Source organism: Cynara cardunculus, assembly GCF_001531365.2.
Source record: "Cynara cardunculus var. scolymus isolate 2C chromosome LG 8, CcrdV1, whole genome shotgun sequence".
Lineage (NCBI taxonomy): Eukaryota > Viridiplantae > Streptophyta > Magnoliopsida > Asterales > Asteraceae > Cynara > Cynara cardunculus.
Window position 1 is genome coordinate 1,916,828 of NC_037535.1, and position 20,391 is coordinate 1,937,218.

At 28.5% G+C, this 20,391-nt stretch overlaps 1 protein-coding gene across 1 annotated transcript; it reads left to right on the plus strand.

Moving 5' to 3' along the window:
* The first annotated feature begins 9,103 nt into the window (after nt 1-9,103).
* LOC112516730 (cytokinin riboside 5'-monophosphate phosphoribohydrolase LOG3) lies at nt 9,104-12,653 on the plus strand. The gene is made up of 7 exons (XM_025123936.1): nt 9,104-9,454; nt 9,951-10,048; nt 10,243-10,273; nt 10,938-11,037; nt 11,921-11,991; nt 12,066-12,209; nt 12,311-12,653. The coding sequence occupies exons 1-7, from the start codon at nt 9,335-9,337 to the stop codon at nt 12,401-12,403; spliced, it is 657 nt and encodes a 218-aa protein (XP_024979704.1). The 5' UTR covers nt 9,104-9,334; the 3' UTR covers nt 12,404-12,653.
* Nucleotides 12,654-20,391: the final 7,738 nt, after the last annotated feature.

Consider the following 20,391-nt stretch of genomic DNA (forward strand, 5'->3'; position numbering starts at 1 on the left):
GGCTATTTAAGGAAGAACTCAATGATTTGTAATAATTGTGAAATCCAATCTCAACCAAAATCAAAGGTTAACTTATGAAATCAATAATTATGTTAATTTTTACTTAAAATATTAATTAAGGGCATTTTTGAGATTTTAGAAATCTCCTCTCTCGGACGAACTTTATTCTGACAAATTTTATTCCGACGAACCTTATGTATAAGACAATATACATAGTATAATACCTAAAAAGAATATCGTTAAAAACGATATTCACTATGATATCCATATATACGTACAATATGTACATTGTGATACATTTGCAAAGCAACAAAAATACACATTGAGATACCATTTCTAAAGCAGCAAAAATAACGAAAATTCATGATGTGATACACTTTATAAAACAACGAAAATATATTATGAACATAATCATAGTACACTTTGATCCACAAACATTTTTTAAAGACAATATATATTAGGTAATTAAAATTAATCATATATTTCCTTTAAAGAAAATAATTAAATATTTTGATGAGTTTGTTATAAATAAAATTATTAAATTACCTTTTTAACTCATTTAAAAAAATATCCTTAAATATCTCAAATGAGTGGTTCACATTGGATCTCATGTTTATCACAAATTACATAATTCTCATTTGATTAAGCCCATATATGTGTGTGTGTGTGTGTGTGTCAATGAATTGAGTTCTGGTGAGAATGAGAGTTATAATAAGAAAGATAAGAAATAATCTTCACCATTGAATCAATCATAACTGAAAAGTTGGATCCACTAGATTAACACTATTAAGAAACACTAGATAATTCTCTTCTAAAATACAACAATCCATGCATTGGTTCAAGATGAAAGAAGATAAATGATCCAAATCTTTTTTTACACTTATCACTTTAACTCATGTTTTTACATGATCCTTCATCTGATATCAAAAATAAATAAAGTTATTCTAATATATACCAATAGCTAAAATACACCATGAACAATCACTTAAAAATCCATTGTCTAGTAAAAGTATGCATCATGAACATGATTTGGAATGTTGAAGAAAAAGAAATTATTCAATCCATGATAATAAATAGATAATATTGACTACCAAAACTCCTACAATTTACTCTTCAAATTTACAAGCATCTTATATTAAAGATCGGTCCCTGGTCTTCATCGATAGCAACGTTCGTCATCAAAAAACTGTTCTGTCTACATATCAAAAATAAATGTTACAAACCCATAAAAGCAATTCAAACTGTTCAACGATTATAAATTTAAGTTATTATTAATTTTGTGTCATATGTTTTATTTTATATTTTATATTTTATATTTTATATATAAAATGTATGGTTTACAAGTGACTTTAATTTCTCTGTGGGTCTCTAATAAAATTTATTAAAGATGTCGACTTCTTTTAAAAAAAAGGTTACATCATAGAGCTTATGATTTAATAAAAAAGAAAAGAAAACTTATGTCGGTTATAAATAAAAATAAAAATAAAAATAAAAATAAAAATAAAATATGAATGGTATAGAGATGGAGGTCTTTGGCTCCAATTAGACAGACTGTGAAGGACACGTGTGCCACTAAATCAGGTAGTGTTGCCTTCCAGTCACATCTCCTTAACCAAGTTTAACTCAACCACAAAACCTATTTTGGTTGGTCATTTTTCTGCCCTACCAAACATTTTATATTTTTCTCTTCAAAAACTCTTTAATTAAATAAAATATTATTTTATTATCTTTAACTTCACGTTCATATTAATATATTTTTATTATTATTTTTTTTTATGGTTTCTTTGATCTTTTTCTTTTGTGTTATCTCAGGATTAGGGGTGTTCATGGGTTGGGTTGATCGGGTTTAGAACATTTGAACAATCCAACTCAATGCTTACGGTTTGGAAAAATCTTAACCCAACCCAATCCAAACCAAAGTGCAACCCAACCCGTACGGGTTGGTCGGGTTGATACGTTGGTATATTAAAATATTCTTCTAACTTTGAAAATGTTATTTCTCTACTCATAATTTCTTTTTTCATCATCAACCATTTGATACAACTTATTCATATTTCTTACGTACGTCACATTCAGTTAATTTTCACAATACATATATATGTTCACAGTTACTGAATGAGTTATATAGAGATATAAATAAATTGAAAATATGTGTATATGAAAAGCATACATGATAGTGTAATTATAAATAGATTGAAAATATGTGTATATGAAAAGCATACATGATAGTGTAATTGTCTAATGTATATATTAATAAAAATTCAACAATCATATTAAATCCAATAAATAAAAGGATATCGTGTTCCTAGGGTTGGGTTCAAATAATAGTAACCTGATATCAACCCAATACCTACGGTTTGACAATTTTACAACTCGATTAGACATCGGGTTGGGTTATTTCGTATTGGGTTGGATTGGGTTGGGTTGATCGGGTTGGTCGGGTTTTTGAGCACCCCTACCCAGGACCAGTGGAGGTATGGGACTGAAACTGACTTGGGACCGGTTTGAGACTGACAGTTAAGGATCAGTTATGATATTCAGGTGAAAAACAAGGCCTAGGACCGTCCCGATTTTTACGAATACAAAATTAATCTAACAACAGCGTCAACTACCTATATCAACGACACTTATTCATAATTTGACGATGATGAGAAATTTGATATTGATGACGTTGAGGCGATTTTTAGACTTCAAAATGAAGGAACGATTTTCTATGCTGACATTGATGTGTCTTTAAATGTACTTCTAATTTTCGAAGTGTATTTGATTGAAAATCAATTATAAGATTATAATAAAACGTATTTTTAAGTGTATTTGATTGATCCAATTACATATTTTAAAGTGTATTAGAATAATATTTTTGTATTCTTTAAAAAATTCAAAAAAATATATATGTAAAAAATTGATTTAAAAAAAAGTGGGACTGATTCTGGCCTGCTCGGGACCAAGACTGGTTCTCGTAACCAGTTATGCACCTTAACCAGGCTTTGTGCTTTTGGTCAAGACCGGGACCGGTTACTTTAGGACTGTTTACAGGATGACTTTTTGGAGCCGGACTAATTTGGGTCTGGCCCGGTACCGATTTCATCCCTACTCATCCCTATGACCTTATATGTATAGACCAATAATTAAATATATATAAACCTGCTAAATGTTTCCAAGCTCCTAAAATCAATCCAAACCATTCAATGGGTTTGATTTTAAGTTATATTGTTTCATGTGTTTTATTTTTTGTATATGTTTCATATGTAAACGTCTTCTTCTGTTTTTTTACCACATACACAACAATCATCAACATTTTATACGTGAAACAACACCGTATGTTTCACATGTCTTGTTTCATATATGAAAGAACACATAAAAACCAGTTTATAACATTTATTGAGATTGTATTTCATTTGCTCTATGTGTGTCTTTATTAAAATAAATTATAAAAAAAGAAAAATTACATTTTTTTATTAATTTAATATCAACTGTGATAAATATATATTTTCACCATTAAATTGTTTTTGTGCTCGTCTCAAATTAACTATTTCTTAGTTATAACCATAAGAAAATATGATAAAGTGATAACATCATCAAATATGATTGACTTATTGTTTTCGTTAAATATATAATTAAAAAAATATAAAAATACGTTTAAAACCCAAATATATTGATTGTAAAAATATATATTGAAGTTTGTTGTGTGAACATCACACAACAAACTTGAAACCTTCTTAATTTTTATAGAAATATGACTCAAAAAAATGATTAGTTAACCTTATATTATATTAATTATAGTTACATTAATTAACATAAACATCAATTTGAGAATAAAAAAAACATATGTTGATGATTTCAACTATTTTATGGTGCTCTAGAAATTGATTAAAAAGAAAAGGAAAAAAAAGTGTAATGATGAAATAAATGATATAGAAAAATAAAGATGATGATAAAAACAGAGGTTGCATGGATAAAGGCACAACTCTTTTTGGAGCTTAAAAAATACTCTGTTTAGACATGGGGGTAATGAACCCGCATGCAAGCATGCAGATACAAGACAAAATTTTATTATAATAAAATCAATAAATTATTAATTCAATGCCCCATTTCCCCATTTGCGGTTTATTTTTTATTTTTAACTAATATTTTAATGAAAGATATATAAAACTAAGTGAATGGAAGAAGGGGCAGAAAGGCCGATATGGGGATTTGTGATGTTTCAACAAAATGCAGTACTTGTCATTTTATATATATATTCTTTTTACAAAAAGATATTATCAATTTCATACGAAACTCGTCTTCAAAGAAGATTAATGTGAAGGTGTTTTTTGTATGAATTTTTTTCTTAACATGTTAAATATGAGATTTTAAATAGGGGCATGTAAATTTTGGGACCGAAATTTACATGTGTTTATGATCTTTTTATCAACATGTATAAAACTATAGCTAAAATTGTTTAAGTTCAAATAATTAATAGCTTATGTTTATTTTCACATTGTTATTCGTTTAGATTTAGGTCATTTTTGTTCTTAACATATATTTTCTATTATCTCATTTATGTAATGTAATAAAAATTTTGGATGTAACAATACATTCAAAAAGGTTGGAACGTCCTTGGTTCTTTGATTCACTCGGCGATTGAGGCTAGTCCTCCCCTTCGGTGGGTCGAACTCTGGCCTTCTCTTGTATTTCGGCAAAATTATCCAACTTTGTCAATTAAGCTACACGTCAAAGACATATTTTCCCTATTCTATATTTAATCGTAAGATATACTGAACACAAGAACAATTATATACATTTTCAGACATCTATTTTTCAGGTTTGTTTTTCTAATATAAATATATCTATCAATACGTCATGAATTTAAAACTTATGCTAAAAATAAAAGAAAAAAATAACTTGTTTTTAATGTGATATAAGGATCTTTTTAATTATAAAACGACAAATATTTAAGCTTGATCGAAGTTTTATGCATGTATTTATAAAATGTAACTTATATTTTAAAGGTTCCTCCTAAAAAGAAAATAAACATTAGACATACATGTTTAATATTATTTTTAAATATGATCCACATTTTCAAATACAAATATCCCTTTGCATTTTCTTGTAACACGTTTAAATGTGAATAGATACGGTTCAAAACATTCTTCTATTTTATTGTTTTATTTTAAAATATCGACCAAATTTTATATCAATAATATTTAATTTATTGAACTATTAAATAAATAAATATATATATATATATATATAAATATATATATATATATATATAAATATATNTATAAATATATATATATATATATATATAAATATATATATATATATATATAAACTAAAAAGTAAAAACTCAGTGAGTCACAATCAATATCAACAATGTTTTATAGAAAACATTAACAGACAAGTAGTTAATTTATTTTAATGATGAAAAAGCTAATTTATACTTTTAATAATTAAAATAAGTACTGATTTACTGTTTTGCCCCTAAGGCTGAAAATAGAAAGAGATGATGTGGCAAATGCCAGCCAAGGTGATTGGAGGAAGTAAAAATAGAAAGGATGGGGGCTGGGACAGCATGCTTATGGTTATAGTTATAGTTATAGTTATGGGCAAAATGGGGAATAAAATAAAAAGGAAATGTTTCCTATGAATACAACAAATGTGTCCAATATGGGAGGGTGGATTAGGGTACAAACCTGATAACCCAATACCCCCACATGCCTTTCTTTCTTCACTCTTCAAAACTTACTGACAAATGTTTATATAAACTTCTTATATATTAATTAAAAATAATGGTCTTTTTCGTTCATTTACGTTCGTTTAACATTTGTGTTCGTTTATTTGTTTGGTTAAATTAAATAAATGAATACGAATAAGCATCTCTTTACGTTTGTTCGATTTGTTTATAACCTTATTCTTAAAATAAAAATGCAGTTATTTTTATATCTTTTTAAAAAAGTAAAAACAAAATTTGATGAATTTGAAAAAAAACATAGACTAAACATATGTATGATATGCACCATACTCTATGTGGTAGCAATGGCCACCTACTCCAATATTTACCCATATGCCCATAACATGAGTACAGATGCGCATGCACATATTTAAGAAATCACCCATCTCACTATGTCCATTTTTGACCTTTTCCTTTGTTTCAGATAGCAACGATCCAAACTTATCTCTTTTTATAATAACATTAATTAAATGATGATCATTTACTAAAGTTTACATACTAATACCACGATTTTAACTGTCACGTTTTTATTATAATTTTAAACAAATATTTTTTTCCCTTTGTTAATACAACTGTTTTTATGTATCGAAATAACTTAATGGTTAAGTAAATTAAACTAGACATAGAACGTGTTGAGATAAACTTCAATTTTAATCTTTATTTAAATATACGATTAGATATCATGTTTTCTTTATCTATGTTTAAAATAACTCGTCATATTGATAGCATTTCCTCTGGTTCTCTCTCTCAAACAATTATAATAATGTTAACATAAGTAAGATTTAAACATATTATAATATTTGATGTGCCATTGATTTTATATTATTATTATTGTTATTTAAATAAATGTTATAATTAGCCCATTTTATGGGAAAATGATTGAATTTTTTTATTAGCAATTTGGCATGCTAAAAAGTTAAAGGACTTTATCAAGTTTGAATTAATTATGAGAAAATACTTATTCATATTTATCTTTTGGAGCCTAACCGTAAAATTTGCACCCGCAACACTCGGCACTTGTATCATCTTTTATCCAAAAAAGTCCAACCATCACCATTTAATATATAAAAACTTTAAGTATTTATTATAATTTTTTTTTATTAAATATAACAAACTCGTACAAGTATATGCATTGGTACCAAATAAGTTTATATTAAAATAATGATAGAGAAACTGAACATAAAGACTAGTTAATCTTTGACCCATGATGGAAATGTGATCATGCATACTTGCCCTAACTAACTAGAAATTAATTGAAGGATAGTCGAGTCTTTTAACTACTTAGAAACTATCGTTGACTTAACAAGTGGTTGCTCTTTGAGATATTTTATGCTCTTGTTGTAGTTAAGTATCCTTCAAGAGAGGTAGAAGTCATTATGTGGCCTAGTCAATTGCGTAGTTTATTGGTTCATCCACCAATGAATTAGACATGCACACAACAAAGGACCGCAATCTCAAAAGTTTGAGGCAAGTTACTGACCATACATATATTTGATCCTTGTGGTTCAATTGACACTTTTGATCATAGAAACGTGAAAAAATTACAACTAATGGTAATATCAATGATGAGTTGATATTAGAATTGATATTCAGATAAACCTAAAAAATATTGTTAAAAAACAAAGAATAATGTAGTTTTTTCCATATTTACATTTTTTCCTAACAGTTGATATTTTATACACACATACTATCATAGTACTAAAATAGGAAAAAAAAAAGGAAAAAAAAAATATATGATATGCCTCATGTTTAGCATAGTTTCTAAAGAAACGATTTTGGAGAATTTTAGCGGTACAGCTTCAAAAAATACTAGTAACATATGAGGTTTTTTAAATAAAAAATCACATCTCATAATTTTTTTGTATTTTCTTAAAAAATATGGTTTTTTTAACACAAAAAACACTAGTTTTAACATGTATCATGATGTCATATCATATCTTGAAAACGTTTATTTATAATATTTTTAAAATATAAAAAAAGAATGTTAAAAACTCTAAACAAATAGATTTAATTCTAAAAGTTTTACATTATTAAAATGTTAAATGTATTTAATATTCAATAAAACTTGAAATAAACTTTTCTGAAAGAAGTTTTGTAGATTGGAATAATTTAGTTCGAAAGAAGTAAAACTTAATTAATTCATAATATCTTTTTTCTTCATTTGTAAGATTATTTATACTATATTATAAAGTATTTGATAAAAACTCTTAAAAACCATTTTTTATGTATAAAGTACCGTTTATTAATGCATGTTACTTAAAATTCAAGATTACAAGTAGAATGTTTGTAAGTACAACTTGTTAAAGCTTCATATCTGAATTCGTATAACTAACTACAGATAAATATAATCAAATACAGGATAAACATCTTATTTTAAATATAAAAAATCTAAAATATAATTAAGATAATTATTGAGTTATAACAATACTTAATTATTATCTTTATAAATATTATATTATTAAACAAAAAATAAATTATTTTATTATTAAATTTAAATCAAATTATAATAAAAAAATAAAGTAAAGAAATTATATAAAAAATGATATTACAAGTAAATTGTGCGTAAGTACAACTTTTTAAGTTCCATGTTTGAATTCATGTAACTAACTGTAGATAAATATAATAAAATACAAGATAAAATTTTTTATTTTAAATATAAAATCTAAAATATAATTAGGATAATTATTGGGTTTCAACAGAATACTTAGTTATTATCTACATAAAATTTATATTATTAAACAAAAAATAAATGACTTCGTCATTAAACTTAAATTAAATTATAATAAAAAATAGAATTAGAGAAATTACACAAAAAATAGAACTTTTATATATATTTTTAATTTTTATGATATCTTCAAATTTATATTTGATTAAGAAAAACATTATTGTTTTGCTCAAAACCACATAAATTCATATTATAACATCAACAAAGACCATAAAAATAAAATGAAATATTGAAATCGAGATATATCTTGTTGTATTGCGCGAGTAGTTTTCTAATCTGAATAAAAAGAATTATTTTGCTCTTCTTTTCTTCATTTTCGATAATTTTATTTAAAATTTCATGAATTTTTATAAAGAAAATCTTTAGAAGCTTATTATTTTAGTTTTAGAAATTGTGTTAAACATGCTCTCATGAGTTGCTTACCAAACAAGTCATGAATTAATACAACACTTGAAAAAACTAATTATATAGTAAATAATTAAATACCAATGAATTGAATGGCAGATGAATTTGTTTTTGAAAATTGTATGGTCCCCACACGTGCTAGCTAGGGTATGGAATGAGAGGACACTCACGTGCCAAAGAGTCTATAAATACAAGCACGGTTGAGGTGGTGAAACCAAAAAGGACTAAAACAATACACAATCTTCCCCCACCCCTCAAATGTTTTTGATTTTATACTAATCCATCAGACTAGTGCTCTCTTCTGTCACACGCAATTTTGGGCTCTCTCTCTCTCTCTCTCTCTCTCTCTCTCACATTCTCTGTGTGTGTGTGTGTGTGTTTCTTGAAAGGTTAAAACAGGGCAGATTCTTCTTTTTAATTTCAACCAGATTGTTTCATATCAACCATATTCCTGTAAAAGGGAAAACTAAGATAGAGACAGCAGAATAATGGAGAGGGATAGTGAAATCAAGGTATCAAAGTTCAAGAGGATTTGTGTTTTCTGTGGGAGTAGCCAAGGGAAGAAGAGCAGCTACCAAGATGCTGCTATTGAGCTTGGCAAAGAATTGGTATTTTCATCTTCTTTCTTTTCTTTTTCTGTTATCAAATCTCTCTTTCTTGCCATTGATAATGGGTTTCTTGAAAAAGTGATCATTATTTTGTTTGGAATCTTCTTCTTCATTGCTTGTAGCTTAATGGGGTTTTTTTTGTTTGAAATCAACAACTAGAATGTGTTCTTTTCGTTTCATCATGGTTTGTGTTTGAAATCAAGAATGTCTTCTTTTTTCAAGATTTCTTGTTTCAGCAACTATGAGCCTTTGCATGTTGACGATTTCATATATAAATTCTCTACAATCTATGAGATGCTCTAAGGTTTGTACGTATTTTGTTCTTAAAATAGATAAAGAATATATAGATAATGTACGAAAAAAGTAGTACCATTATGTTGTGTATTGAAAATCGTTGCTGTAAGAGTGAACCCCATCCATAAAAAAATGTCAAAATGTTGATTTTTATAAGGAAAAAGGTGAGCGTAAAAAGAGGTTTGATGTTATGAATTTGCAGGTTTCAAGAAACATCGATCTGGTGTATGGAGGAGGTAGCATTGGGTTAATGGGATTGGTCTCACAAGCTGTTCATGATGGTGGTCGTCATGTTATTGGGTAATATATAGAGATGGAACGTGTGATGTTAATCATTATTATATATGGCCTCAAAAAAAGATACAAGGTTTATTTATTTTTAGTATTAAGATTAACAGAGGATGATTAAGGAACAGAATCAGTGTGTTTGTTGTTGGGGTTTTCTTTGATTAAAACTAACTTTTTGTCATGTTCTTGTCTCTCTTCTACTGCAGGGTTATTCCCAAGACGCTCATGCCTCGAGAGGTATGTCTCGATAGCAATCAAAAGTCTTGAAACTTTCCATATTATAAAATTACAAAACTATATATATATATATATATAATGTGTATATATCAATAAACTAAAACAGAAAGAGGAAGAAAAGGTAAAAAACTTGCATATTTTGCTATTTTTCTTTGCTTTTATATACCCTTTTCTGGAACATCACTTTAATGTAAATGATATTTTTATTGTTGTTAAGCATTTGTCTCTTGTTGTTTATTAGACTTATCAAGAGAACAAATTGGGGTTGGTTGGATATGTATATATTATATATGGTTTTTGCTTTCAGATGATTTATATGGTTTTTCCATTTGTGGTTACAATTTTTCCTGATATCTTGAGCCTGTACAGTTTAGCTCTTGTACCTTTCTTCCTTGGCATTTTCTACACAAAATATATATATATATATATATATATAGAGAGAGAGAGAGAGAGAGAGATGTATGTGTATGTGTATGTGTATGTGTATGTGTATGTGTATGTGTATGTGTACTGCAACCTCTGAAAATACAGTGACTGTAAAAGATTATTGAAAGTCCACCATTCCTGCAACCCTCATCATTGTTTTACTGCATAAACTCCATCATAACACACCTCTCTTTCTCTCTCTCTAGAATTGTTAATGTTTTTGTTTTCCTTTTTGCAGTTAACTGGTGAAACTGTAGGAGAAGTGAAAGCAGTGGCAGATATGCACCAAAGGAAAGCAGAAATGGCAAAGCATTCTGATGCTTTTATTGCTTTACCAGGTTAGTATAAATATAAAGCCCTGCAGCATGTTTCATATTCTTTCACTAATATCTCATACAACTCCTGCCAGGTGCTTTTATTTGTCTTCTTCTTTCATTCAAATGTATCCCAATATATATGAGCAGTTTTTCACTAAATGTATCTTCATTTACATTTATTGCATGAGAAATATAAAGATTTTCTTTAGCATAAATCTAGACTTTTGGAGGCTGCTGTGTGTCATAACTAATGGGGTGTTAATGGAGCCCCTTTTCTTGATTCCTTAAGCTAAATTAACTAGACCAACAATTAAAGGAAAGCATGTAAATTGTTGACTTTGACTTTTCAGTTGATAGAAGATAGGAGCAAGTTGCTTCCCTTTACTAGAGAAAGGTCTATTTTGACCCAGGAGAGAGAAAGAGTTGTTTGTATTAATTGTGTACAAGTATGTTATGTATGCAGAAGCTACATGTCCTTTTCCAGAACAGAAGTCAAAGCTGTGCTTTTGACTTTATGATTACCAATACCATACAATGGACAAGATGCAAGGAAGAAAAAAGAAGCATAGTTTTTCAGAGTTGTTTTAGTGTCTGATCATATCAAGAAATGAAATTCTACATATGAAAGTGATTGTCAAAACAGCCCCTTAATCTCTTTATGTGAGCTTGTGTCTGTCATAATTTAGTTTTGTTTGTTAGTATCTCTCTTTATTTTCTGTGACCCATTTAAAGCAATTGATATATATGGTTATGGTGACACTTGACCTGATTTTGTAAACTTCTTACCTTACCATTTATGGTGTGTGTATATATATATATATATATATGTATTTCCACTTCAAATTAAACTATAACATGTTGCCTCAAGATTATGCCTGTAGTGATTAAGAGGATGATTATGCAGGTGGATATGGCACTCTTGAAGAGCTGCTTGAAGTGATAACATGGGCTCAACTCGGCATTCATGATAAGCCGGTAGATTTCTTAAATTTTGAAGCAAATGGATTGATACAACGAAAGAAATTGATTAATTAAGATGTTGGATGTAGGTTGGTTTGTTGAATGTGGATGGATACTACAACTCGTTACTGTCGTTCATTGACAAAGCGGTTGAGGAAGGGTTCATCAGCCCAAGTGCTCGACACATCATCGTGTTGGCACCAACCGCGAAGGTTTTGGTTCGTAAACTGGAGGTAATTGATTAATTCAGAAAACTATGTAAATTCTATTTAATGGTATTTGAGTTTTGAAGTCAAACAAACTGAAGTGTGTTTTCATGACCAATTCACAACAGGAGTATGTGCCTTGCCATGAAAGAGTTGCTTCAAAGTTGAGCTGGGAAATGGAGCAACAACTTGGGTACACTGATTATGACATTTCTAGGTGATTTCAAAATGGGTGTTTATCCTCCTCCTTTTTTTTTTTTTTTTGATGAAGGGATTTGTGGCAGTGAAAAAAGGTGCTAACTTTGAAAGGGGTTTTTGCTTTGCTCTAATTAGAATATTAATTGTTGAAGTGAAGGGGGTTCATGATGTTCTCTTTTTTTGTAAATTATTGAATATCGATGATGATATGACTCAAAAGTATCGCATATTTTCATGTAACTTCACTTTATTTCGTAAAAATTTGATGCAACATCTCTTATGTTATTTAAATCGCAAATTTTACGCTTTGCAAGTTACATATCGTTATGGATTTAGTAACCTGATGAAAGTATCATATTAGTTTAGTTTTTTAGATTTGTATTTTAAAATAAAAAAACACATAAAAAATGACATTCAATGCATATGGTAAAAAGTTAAAAAGAAAAAGCAGCAAATGTAAATAGGGTTTAAGTATTAAATAATAATGAAGTAAATCCAAATCAATCATAATTTACAATGATTATCCAATTTTGAATGCTAATTTTTAAAATGGGCTCAAATTGAAAAAAGGAAAATAAGTTGTGGGTCAATCACTTGCCTAAGAAAGAAAAAAAAAAGTAAAATGTATGATAATTATGTTGATTGAATTTACTATTTCTGTAATTGTAAAAAGGAAAAAAGAAAACAAATCAAATCAAATTAACTCGATAAGTTGGTAAGTTTTAAGCGGTTGAATATACAGATTTTTTTTATTTACTCGAAAGGTACATTAAACTGAAAAGAATAGAAAGGTTGTTTATGTGAAAATCTAGTACATGCTGAATATATAAGAATCAAGAAAGCAAACTACATATGAGAATATACACAATTAATTAAGTAATGGATATATAGAAATGAACCAAGACTAGTGTACACTCGGAAACATCTTCCTTGGAGAGTTTTGGTATCAACTTATGTGTCGGAGTGGCCTTTCCGTTTAAGATGTTGAGCTTTAATATATCTGAAAGTGTTTAGATTATTACAGATATTCATATTTTTTGTCAAAATCTTCCTGTAAGGTTAAATAGATGGATACAATGTTACTCTTTCGATAGATAGTCAGACATGTCATTGTCATTTTATGGATTGAAGAGTTAAAAATGACCAAACATAAAGGTACAATATTTATGTTAAGGTTTTAGCAAAAGACGACAATTGATACAACCAATGACATCCAACCCACATTCTTGAATGGACCAAAAGAAATACCATCTTCAGTCCATGGAAGGAAATGTCCTCTTGGAGACATTATGATAGCTAATATGGTCCTGGTTTTTCGAATCTTGTAGAATTGTATGGTTTCACTTATGGTCTTATATGTATCATGGTCTAGGATGACTCATTTTAACAAGACCTAGGTTCTGACATGACGTGATAGGTCATGAAGAAAGAACAATAGGAACCTTAAAGAATTAGTTTTACGAACAAGATTATCTTTCAAATACATTGACCTGTATTCTGGTTTATTTATCTAGGATATACAAACATCATAATGTAAAGACAAACCCTTGTGCCTATGTGTCTTTGGTAGGTTAAAAAAGCCAGTAGAAAGCTTAAGAAGAATACAGATCAGTACATGTAAAATTTTCGATCATTAACACTCTTTGAGTTATCTGAATCAAATAATGTCACAACTTACTTTCGGTTGTTTGAAGTATGATCATATGTAATGATGGAAGCCAATTAGCAATGTTCAACTCGCTCTTTCTTTATAAAAGTTCATTCCTTTCTCTATCAATTTTTGGTGTAATTGATGTACAATCTAAAAAAAAACATAATAATTATTGTTTCCCTGTGGTTTTAATGATAATAAGTTAACATCAGGGTCTTGTCAAATGCTACAAAATAATATGATTAACCTTTTTGTAAAATTTTCACGCGTATTTAATTGTTAGGACCAATCTATATCACTCACACTAACCTATTATAGGCTTTCCCACAGAAAAAGAATATAAACACATAAAGCTTGATACCAACAACGCCAGATAGTGATGCTCTTGTCAATGGTTGAGAGTCATGAGTGTCGATAGACAACTTTAAAACCCCTCACTAAATTCCAACAACTACCAATTATATTTTTATGTCGGTTTTTTGCATTTCTAGGAGATTTTTCGGTGGTCAAGACTAGGGTTAAAGAATTTCCCAAAGAAATAGGATGTAAACATATAGAGGCATATGCCTGATATAACAACACCAGATGATGATGATGCCTTTATCAATGCTTGAGAGTCATGTATGTCGACAGACGACTTTAGAATAACAAAAATCCTCACTAAATTTAAAAAACTGACAATTATTTTTTGTCAAGTTTTTATATTTTTAGAGTAGGGTTAAAAGAAAGAGTGTTTCAAACATCTTGTAGAATCATATATTATTATTATTATTGAAAAGGAATTTGGTGAAATGTTGAAAGGGTAGGCCAAATGGTGACTACAACCAATCAACCACCAACAATGGTATTTTCTCATTGAAAAGCTATTTCTATTTCTATTTCTATTTCTATTTCTATTTCTATTTCTAATTCTAATAGCAAAAAATAAGGGTTTTTTTTATTGCACCCCTATCAATTGGTCTAAAGGTCTCCTCATTTATTAAATCAGTGAATTTTAAATATTAATTTTTTTATTATTATATTACTTTTATTATAATAGTGTTTATTGATATGATTAGTTTTTATTCATATTTATCTATTAATTGTTAGGATTGGGTTCCGATAAAAAGGTAAGTTATGGTGAGAAAAGTAAGAATACATTTTCATCATTGGATCAATCCTAATTAAATGTCAACACTAATAAGGTACACCGAGATGAATAAGATCAATCCCTTGTAAAGCATAATTCATGGTGGACATGAGATTACAAGTGAACAAGGGTTAAGATCTCTTCACACGCTTTTCAACATAACTTTCTTTCTTACACAACCCTTTGCATTAATTGTTATCATTTATGTCTTTTTTTTTTTTTTTTTTACTATTTGGGATGATCTCTTTGCACTCCTATATACATCTCTTTCATATTACCACAATGTCATTTTAATAATAAGATCCTACATTGATTGGGGATAGTAAGAAATGTTGTCTTATAAGAGACTTGATACCTCTGCTACCAGACACTTTTAAAACTGTAAGTCCAGGTGTGTGGACAAAACGGACAATATTGATACGGTTTGTTTAAGATGTTACAGATGGTATCAGAGTCGGGAACCTGACTGGTGCAACAACAAGGACGATGGGATCTCAAGAGGGTGGATTGTAAGATCCCACCTTGGTTGGGGAAGAAAACAAAAGTTGCCTTATAAGGGACTAGATATTTTCTCTATCAGATACATTTTAAAATCATAAGTCCATGTGTATGAAAAAAATGGATAATGTCTGATACGGTTGGTCTGGTATGTTACAAAGTTTTTTATAATAATATGTTTTAGTTTATTATTTGTTTTTTAATCTATTAACTTTTAGTTAGTTAAAGTTTTATTTGTATTATTTTCATTTTAAAATTACTATTAAATAAACAATAAATTATGTATATAATGTATATATATTATTTAAGATTTTATTTTTATTAATTCTAACTATTCATATTATTACTTCATTATTTATTAGCTTTAAAAATATTTTGTTATTATCTTTAAGTATTTTGATTGAATTAAAAAATTAAAAACTAAATTATTTGTTTTAAGCATTAAAAATAAAAACAGGTTATTATATATTTAAGAGTACACTCTAATTTTGGTAATTGAGGTTTAATTAAAAGTGTGAAAGTGGGAGTGTTGGACAACTTTGATGAGTCTAAAATCATCTTCTTCTTTTTTTCATTTTAAAATGGTCACTTGTTATTAATCCCGTTAAGCATGTTTGTTAAATGAGGGACGGTTTAGTCTTTTTATCTTTTATTAAATTTTCTTTTGAAAATGGAAAAAATATAACCATATATTATTTATATTATACATCATTATATATAAGCGAAGAATCATATGAGAAGTGTAAAAAGGGATTTGGATCCTTGATCATTTTTAATTTCAAACTCACTCATGAATCCACTTGATACGGTGATTGATTTGATACATCTTATCTTAATATGCATCCAATGATGGAGATAGCTTCTAACGTTTCTCACTCAACTCTATTTTTCACCGGAATCTAACCCTATATATTGTCCCTTTTTTGAAGTATATAATATTTATATACGAGAAATGCAACAAATAAACTAACACACTCTCCTCACATTTGGTGAGGTTTGAATCCTTTGACCTCCTAGGAGGGCAAGGACTACGATACCGTTAGGTCAAAGGCCCTTTGGTTATAGTCTTTTCTTTTGTTAACCAAATAAATTGTACAAACCTTGTTAACAGGGGCATTTTCTTCTTTTTCATTAGTGATACCACATTCCTTAAATATATCATTCCTTAAATATCTCATACACTTAATTGTTACGCCTATTAATTTTTTGATTTTACCTTTGAACTTGTTAAAACTTCTTTAATTACCTCTTTTGTTTTCTGGTTTCACCTATGAACGTTAAAAAAAATTATTGTTTTATTTTTTGGTTTTACCTATGAACTTCGATTATCTGGTTTCACCTATGAACTTTAAATAAAAATCACTATTTTCATTTTCTGATTTCACTTATGAACTTTAAACAAAAATCGTTGTTTCACTTTCTGGTTTCACCTATTATTCGATCACCTATGATCTTTAACAAAAATCGTTGTTTTAATTTCTAGTTTCACCTATAAAATTTCTAATTTTACTTTTAATTAAAAATTATTTAAAAATATTATTAATTATTTTTCAAAATAAAATATTATTAACTTTTAAAAAAAATATTTTAATAATATTATTGATTATCTTCCAAAAATAATATATGATTATCTTTCAATAATAAAAACAATTTGTTCCAAAAATACCCTTCATTCAATAACAATTAACTTGTTTTTTTATCAGATTATAACATCCTATTTAATCGCAACCGTTGATTAAAAAATAAAAGAATCAGATCAGTTAACAAAGTTAATACTACTCATTTGATTAACAAATGATTCTCTTTCTCTCTCTCTCTCTCTCTCTCTCTCTCTCTATATATATATATATATATATATATTGAGTTGTGTTCAAGTGAGACCAACTTGTTTTCGTGAAATCACATTTTTACATTTGAAACTTCACAGCAAAACACTATGAAAGTAAAGAAAAACTGAACCTTCACAACAAAAACACTATGAAGGTTACCTTCACAGTGTTTTGCTGCTAAGTTTCAAGTGTAAAAAAATGGTCTCACAGGTAACACGAAAACATATTGATCTCATGTGATCCCAAATGTGTGTGTGTGTGTGTGTGTGTGTGTGTATATATATATATATATATATATGGAGGCCTAATCAAATGAGAACTATTTTGTTTGTGGTAATCGTGAGATCCAATTTCAACCACAAATCAAAGATTAAATTAGAAAATTAATAATTTTGATTTTTTTAACTTAAAATATTAACTAAGAGCATTTTAGGGATTTTATAAATATTTTCTCTTCTTTCCTCTTTCCAACGAATCTTATTCAATGAACTTTATTCCGATGAACCTTATGTGAACACAAGATACACACTATGATACCTACAAATGATTATAACATAAGTGCTTAGTAGATAAACTTTTTTATGTTCAATATTCAAAATAATAAATTAAAATGATATTTCAACTTCATTCATTTTAATATAACATTCTTCCTTGTACAATTAGACCGCAAATGATGAGTATAAACACTTATTCTACTCAAGTTACCTCCAAATATATCAAGTGAAATAGGTGGCATTTTTTATTGCTTATGCGCACATGGTAACTTAAAAAGCGAGAAATGTATGTAAGTTTAATTTATTCCGTTTAAATATTATTCTATTCATCTCAAAATAAATGTTCATAATTTTATTTATATTTGTCCTAAAGTAAGTATCCATAATTCTATTTATAATTGTTTCAAAATAAGTATCTATACATCAATTTATATTTGTCTAAAATAAATGTTCACTTTTAAAAATGTATAACTAAGTCCTCAAATCTATGCTTAATTAATGCACATATATTTAAGAGTTAAAAGGAAAGATAAATTAATTAAAAATGAAGTAGTCATTTGATCAACTAAAAAAATGTTATAAATATGTATGTATAGAATCTTATATCATTTAGGATGAGAAAGGGCAGAGGTAGAGCGGTGGGCAGGGTGGAGGTGGGTGTGTGAGTGTGACTACGACCGTAGTCGCATAGTGGTGGATTAAGATGGGAGTAAGTGGAGGTTGTGAAGCGACAGTAGTGGTGGAGAGTAGGGTAGGGGCATGACAGGGACAACAATAACATGGTCGTAATAGGAATGTGGGGTGGATGAAGGGAGGTGGTATGGGTAGGGGTGATGACAACAGTAGTGACATGTTGGTCATTGGTGGGTTGGGAGGTTGGGGTTGGGTGGGTAGGAGTTGGGTGGTGGTTGTGACAACAACAATAGTGGTGTGGTGGTAGGGGTCAGAGTGGGACGTGACAGTAACAATCGTAGCATGGTCGTGGTGGGGCAAGGGATGGCAGTCATGGAATTCAAATCCTTTAGTTAGGAATGATCAATTTTTTAAATTTGTAAAATTCAATGGATTCCATCCATTTCAATATGTGAACCAAACAAAAGAATTAAAATTTGGTCAAAGAAATTGGTCGTTCCAATTCTTTTTGAATTATGCAAACCAAAAAACACCTTATATTATGTACACTTACTTTAAAACATATGAAGTATATGTTTAGGGAAACATTATATTTTTACTTGATAGATGATCAAAAAATAATTTCAATATTGAAGGAAAACGACATGGTTGTCTTCAGCGTTCAAATATACTCTACTTGTTCACTTATGTCAGTTTGGGGTATGTTCAGTTCACCAATGTCAACAAAACTATTAATGTAGGGGGTGTTTGGGATTGCTTATTTAAAACAACTTATGTTTTTTTGTAAAAGTGCTTATTAACTTATGTGGTATTAAATCAGAGTTTTGTAAAAAGTGTTTGGATTAGCTTATAGCGGTACCAAAAAGCAATAAGCTGATAAGTTGTTTTTTAGTGTTCGACAAATTTTGCTTATATATGTAAAATGACCAAAAAAGACAGTCTTCCGTATAATAATATTTTTTATTATTAATTTATTTGATTTTTAACATATAAAAATTTATTTTTCATCATTTATAATAATATTGTTGACAAAAATTTATATCAATAAGATTAATAATTAACAAACATTAATAAAACAGAGTTAAAATAGTAAACTGGTAATAAACAGTTTTTCATAAGTCAAGAAGGATTAACTTATCAAAAACTGTTTATTACCGGTTTGGCACCGGTATAAGCAGTTTTTTTTTTCCTTACCCAAACACTAAAAAACAGCTTATCTTTAATGCCAGATTGAAATAAGTTAAAAAGTTGTTTTGATAAGCAATCTCAAACACCCCCGTAATAAAATTAACCAACCATTATGAATACTCCCGTTTTATTAGTATAACAAAAATATACATATTATGGCGGTCTCTCAAGTATTCCAGGTTTTAACATCAAGATTCTTTTATACAATGGACTTGCTTGCAAATGGTGGGTTTGGATTTAAGCTAAAAATTTATTACCATGTTTTTTAATGTTAAAACAATTTCATTTCTAAAAAGTAAAAAATTGCAATTTTTTTTACAGGTTGATCATTGGTTTCATTCAATTTAGTTTTCTAATCATTTCGTTGGCTTAAAATATTACTACTTTCGCAATATCCAAGTTTACAATATCGTGAACCTAGCTTTAGTTAGGGAGGGGGGATCCAAAATCAACACAAATATGCAACTATGACAGCCAGATATGCAATTATGATGGTCAGGTCCACGATTGCAACAGTACACGGGTCGAATTTGACTTTTTTTGTCTTTTAACTATGTCTGCAATATACTGCAGATGTAATAACATTTAG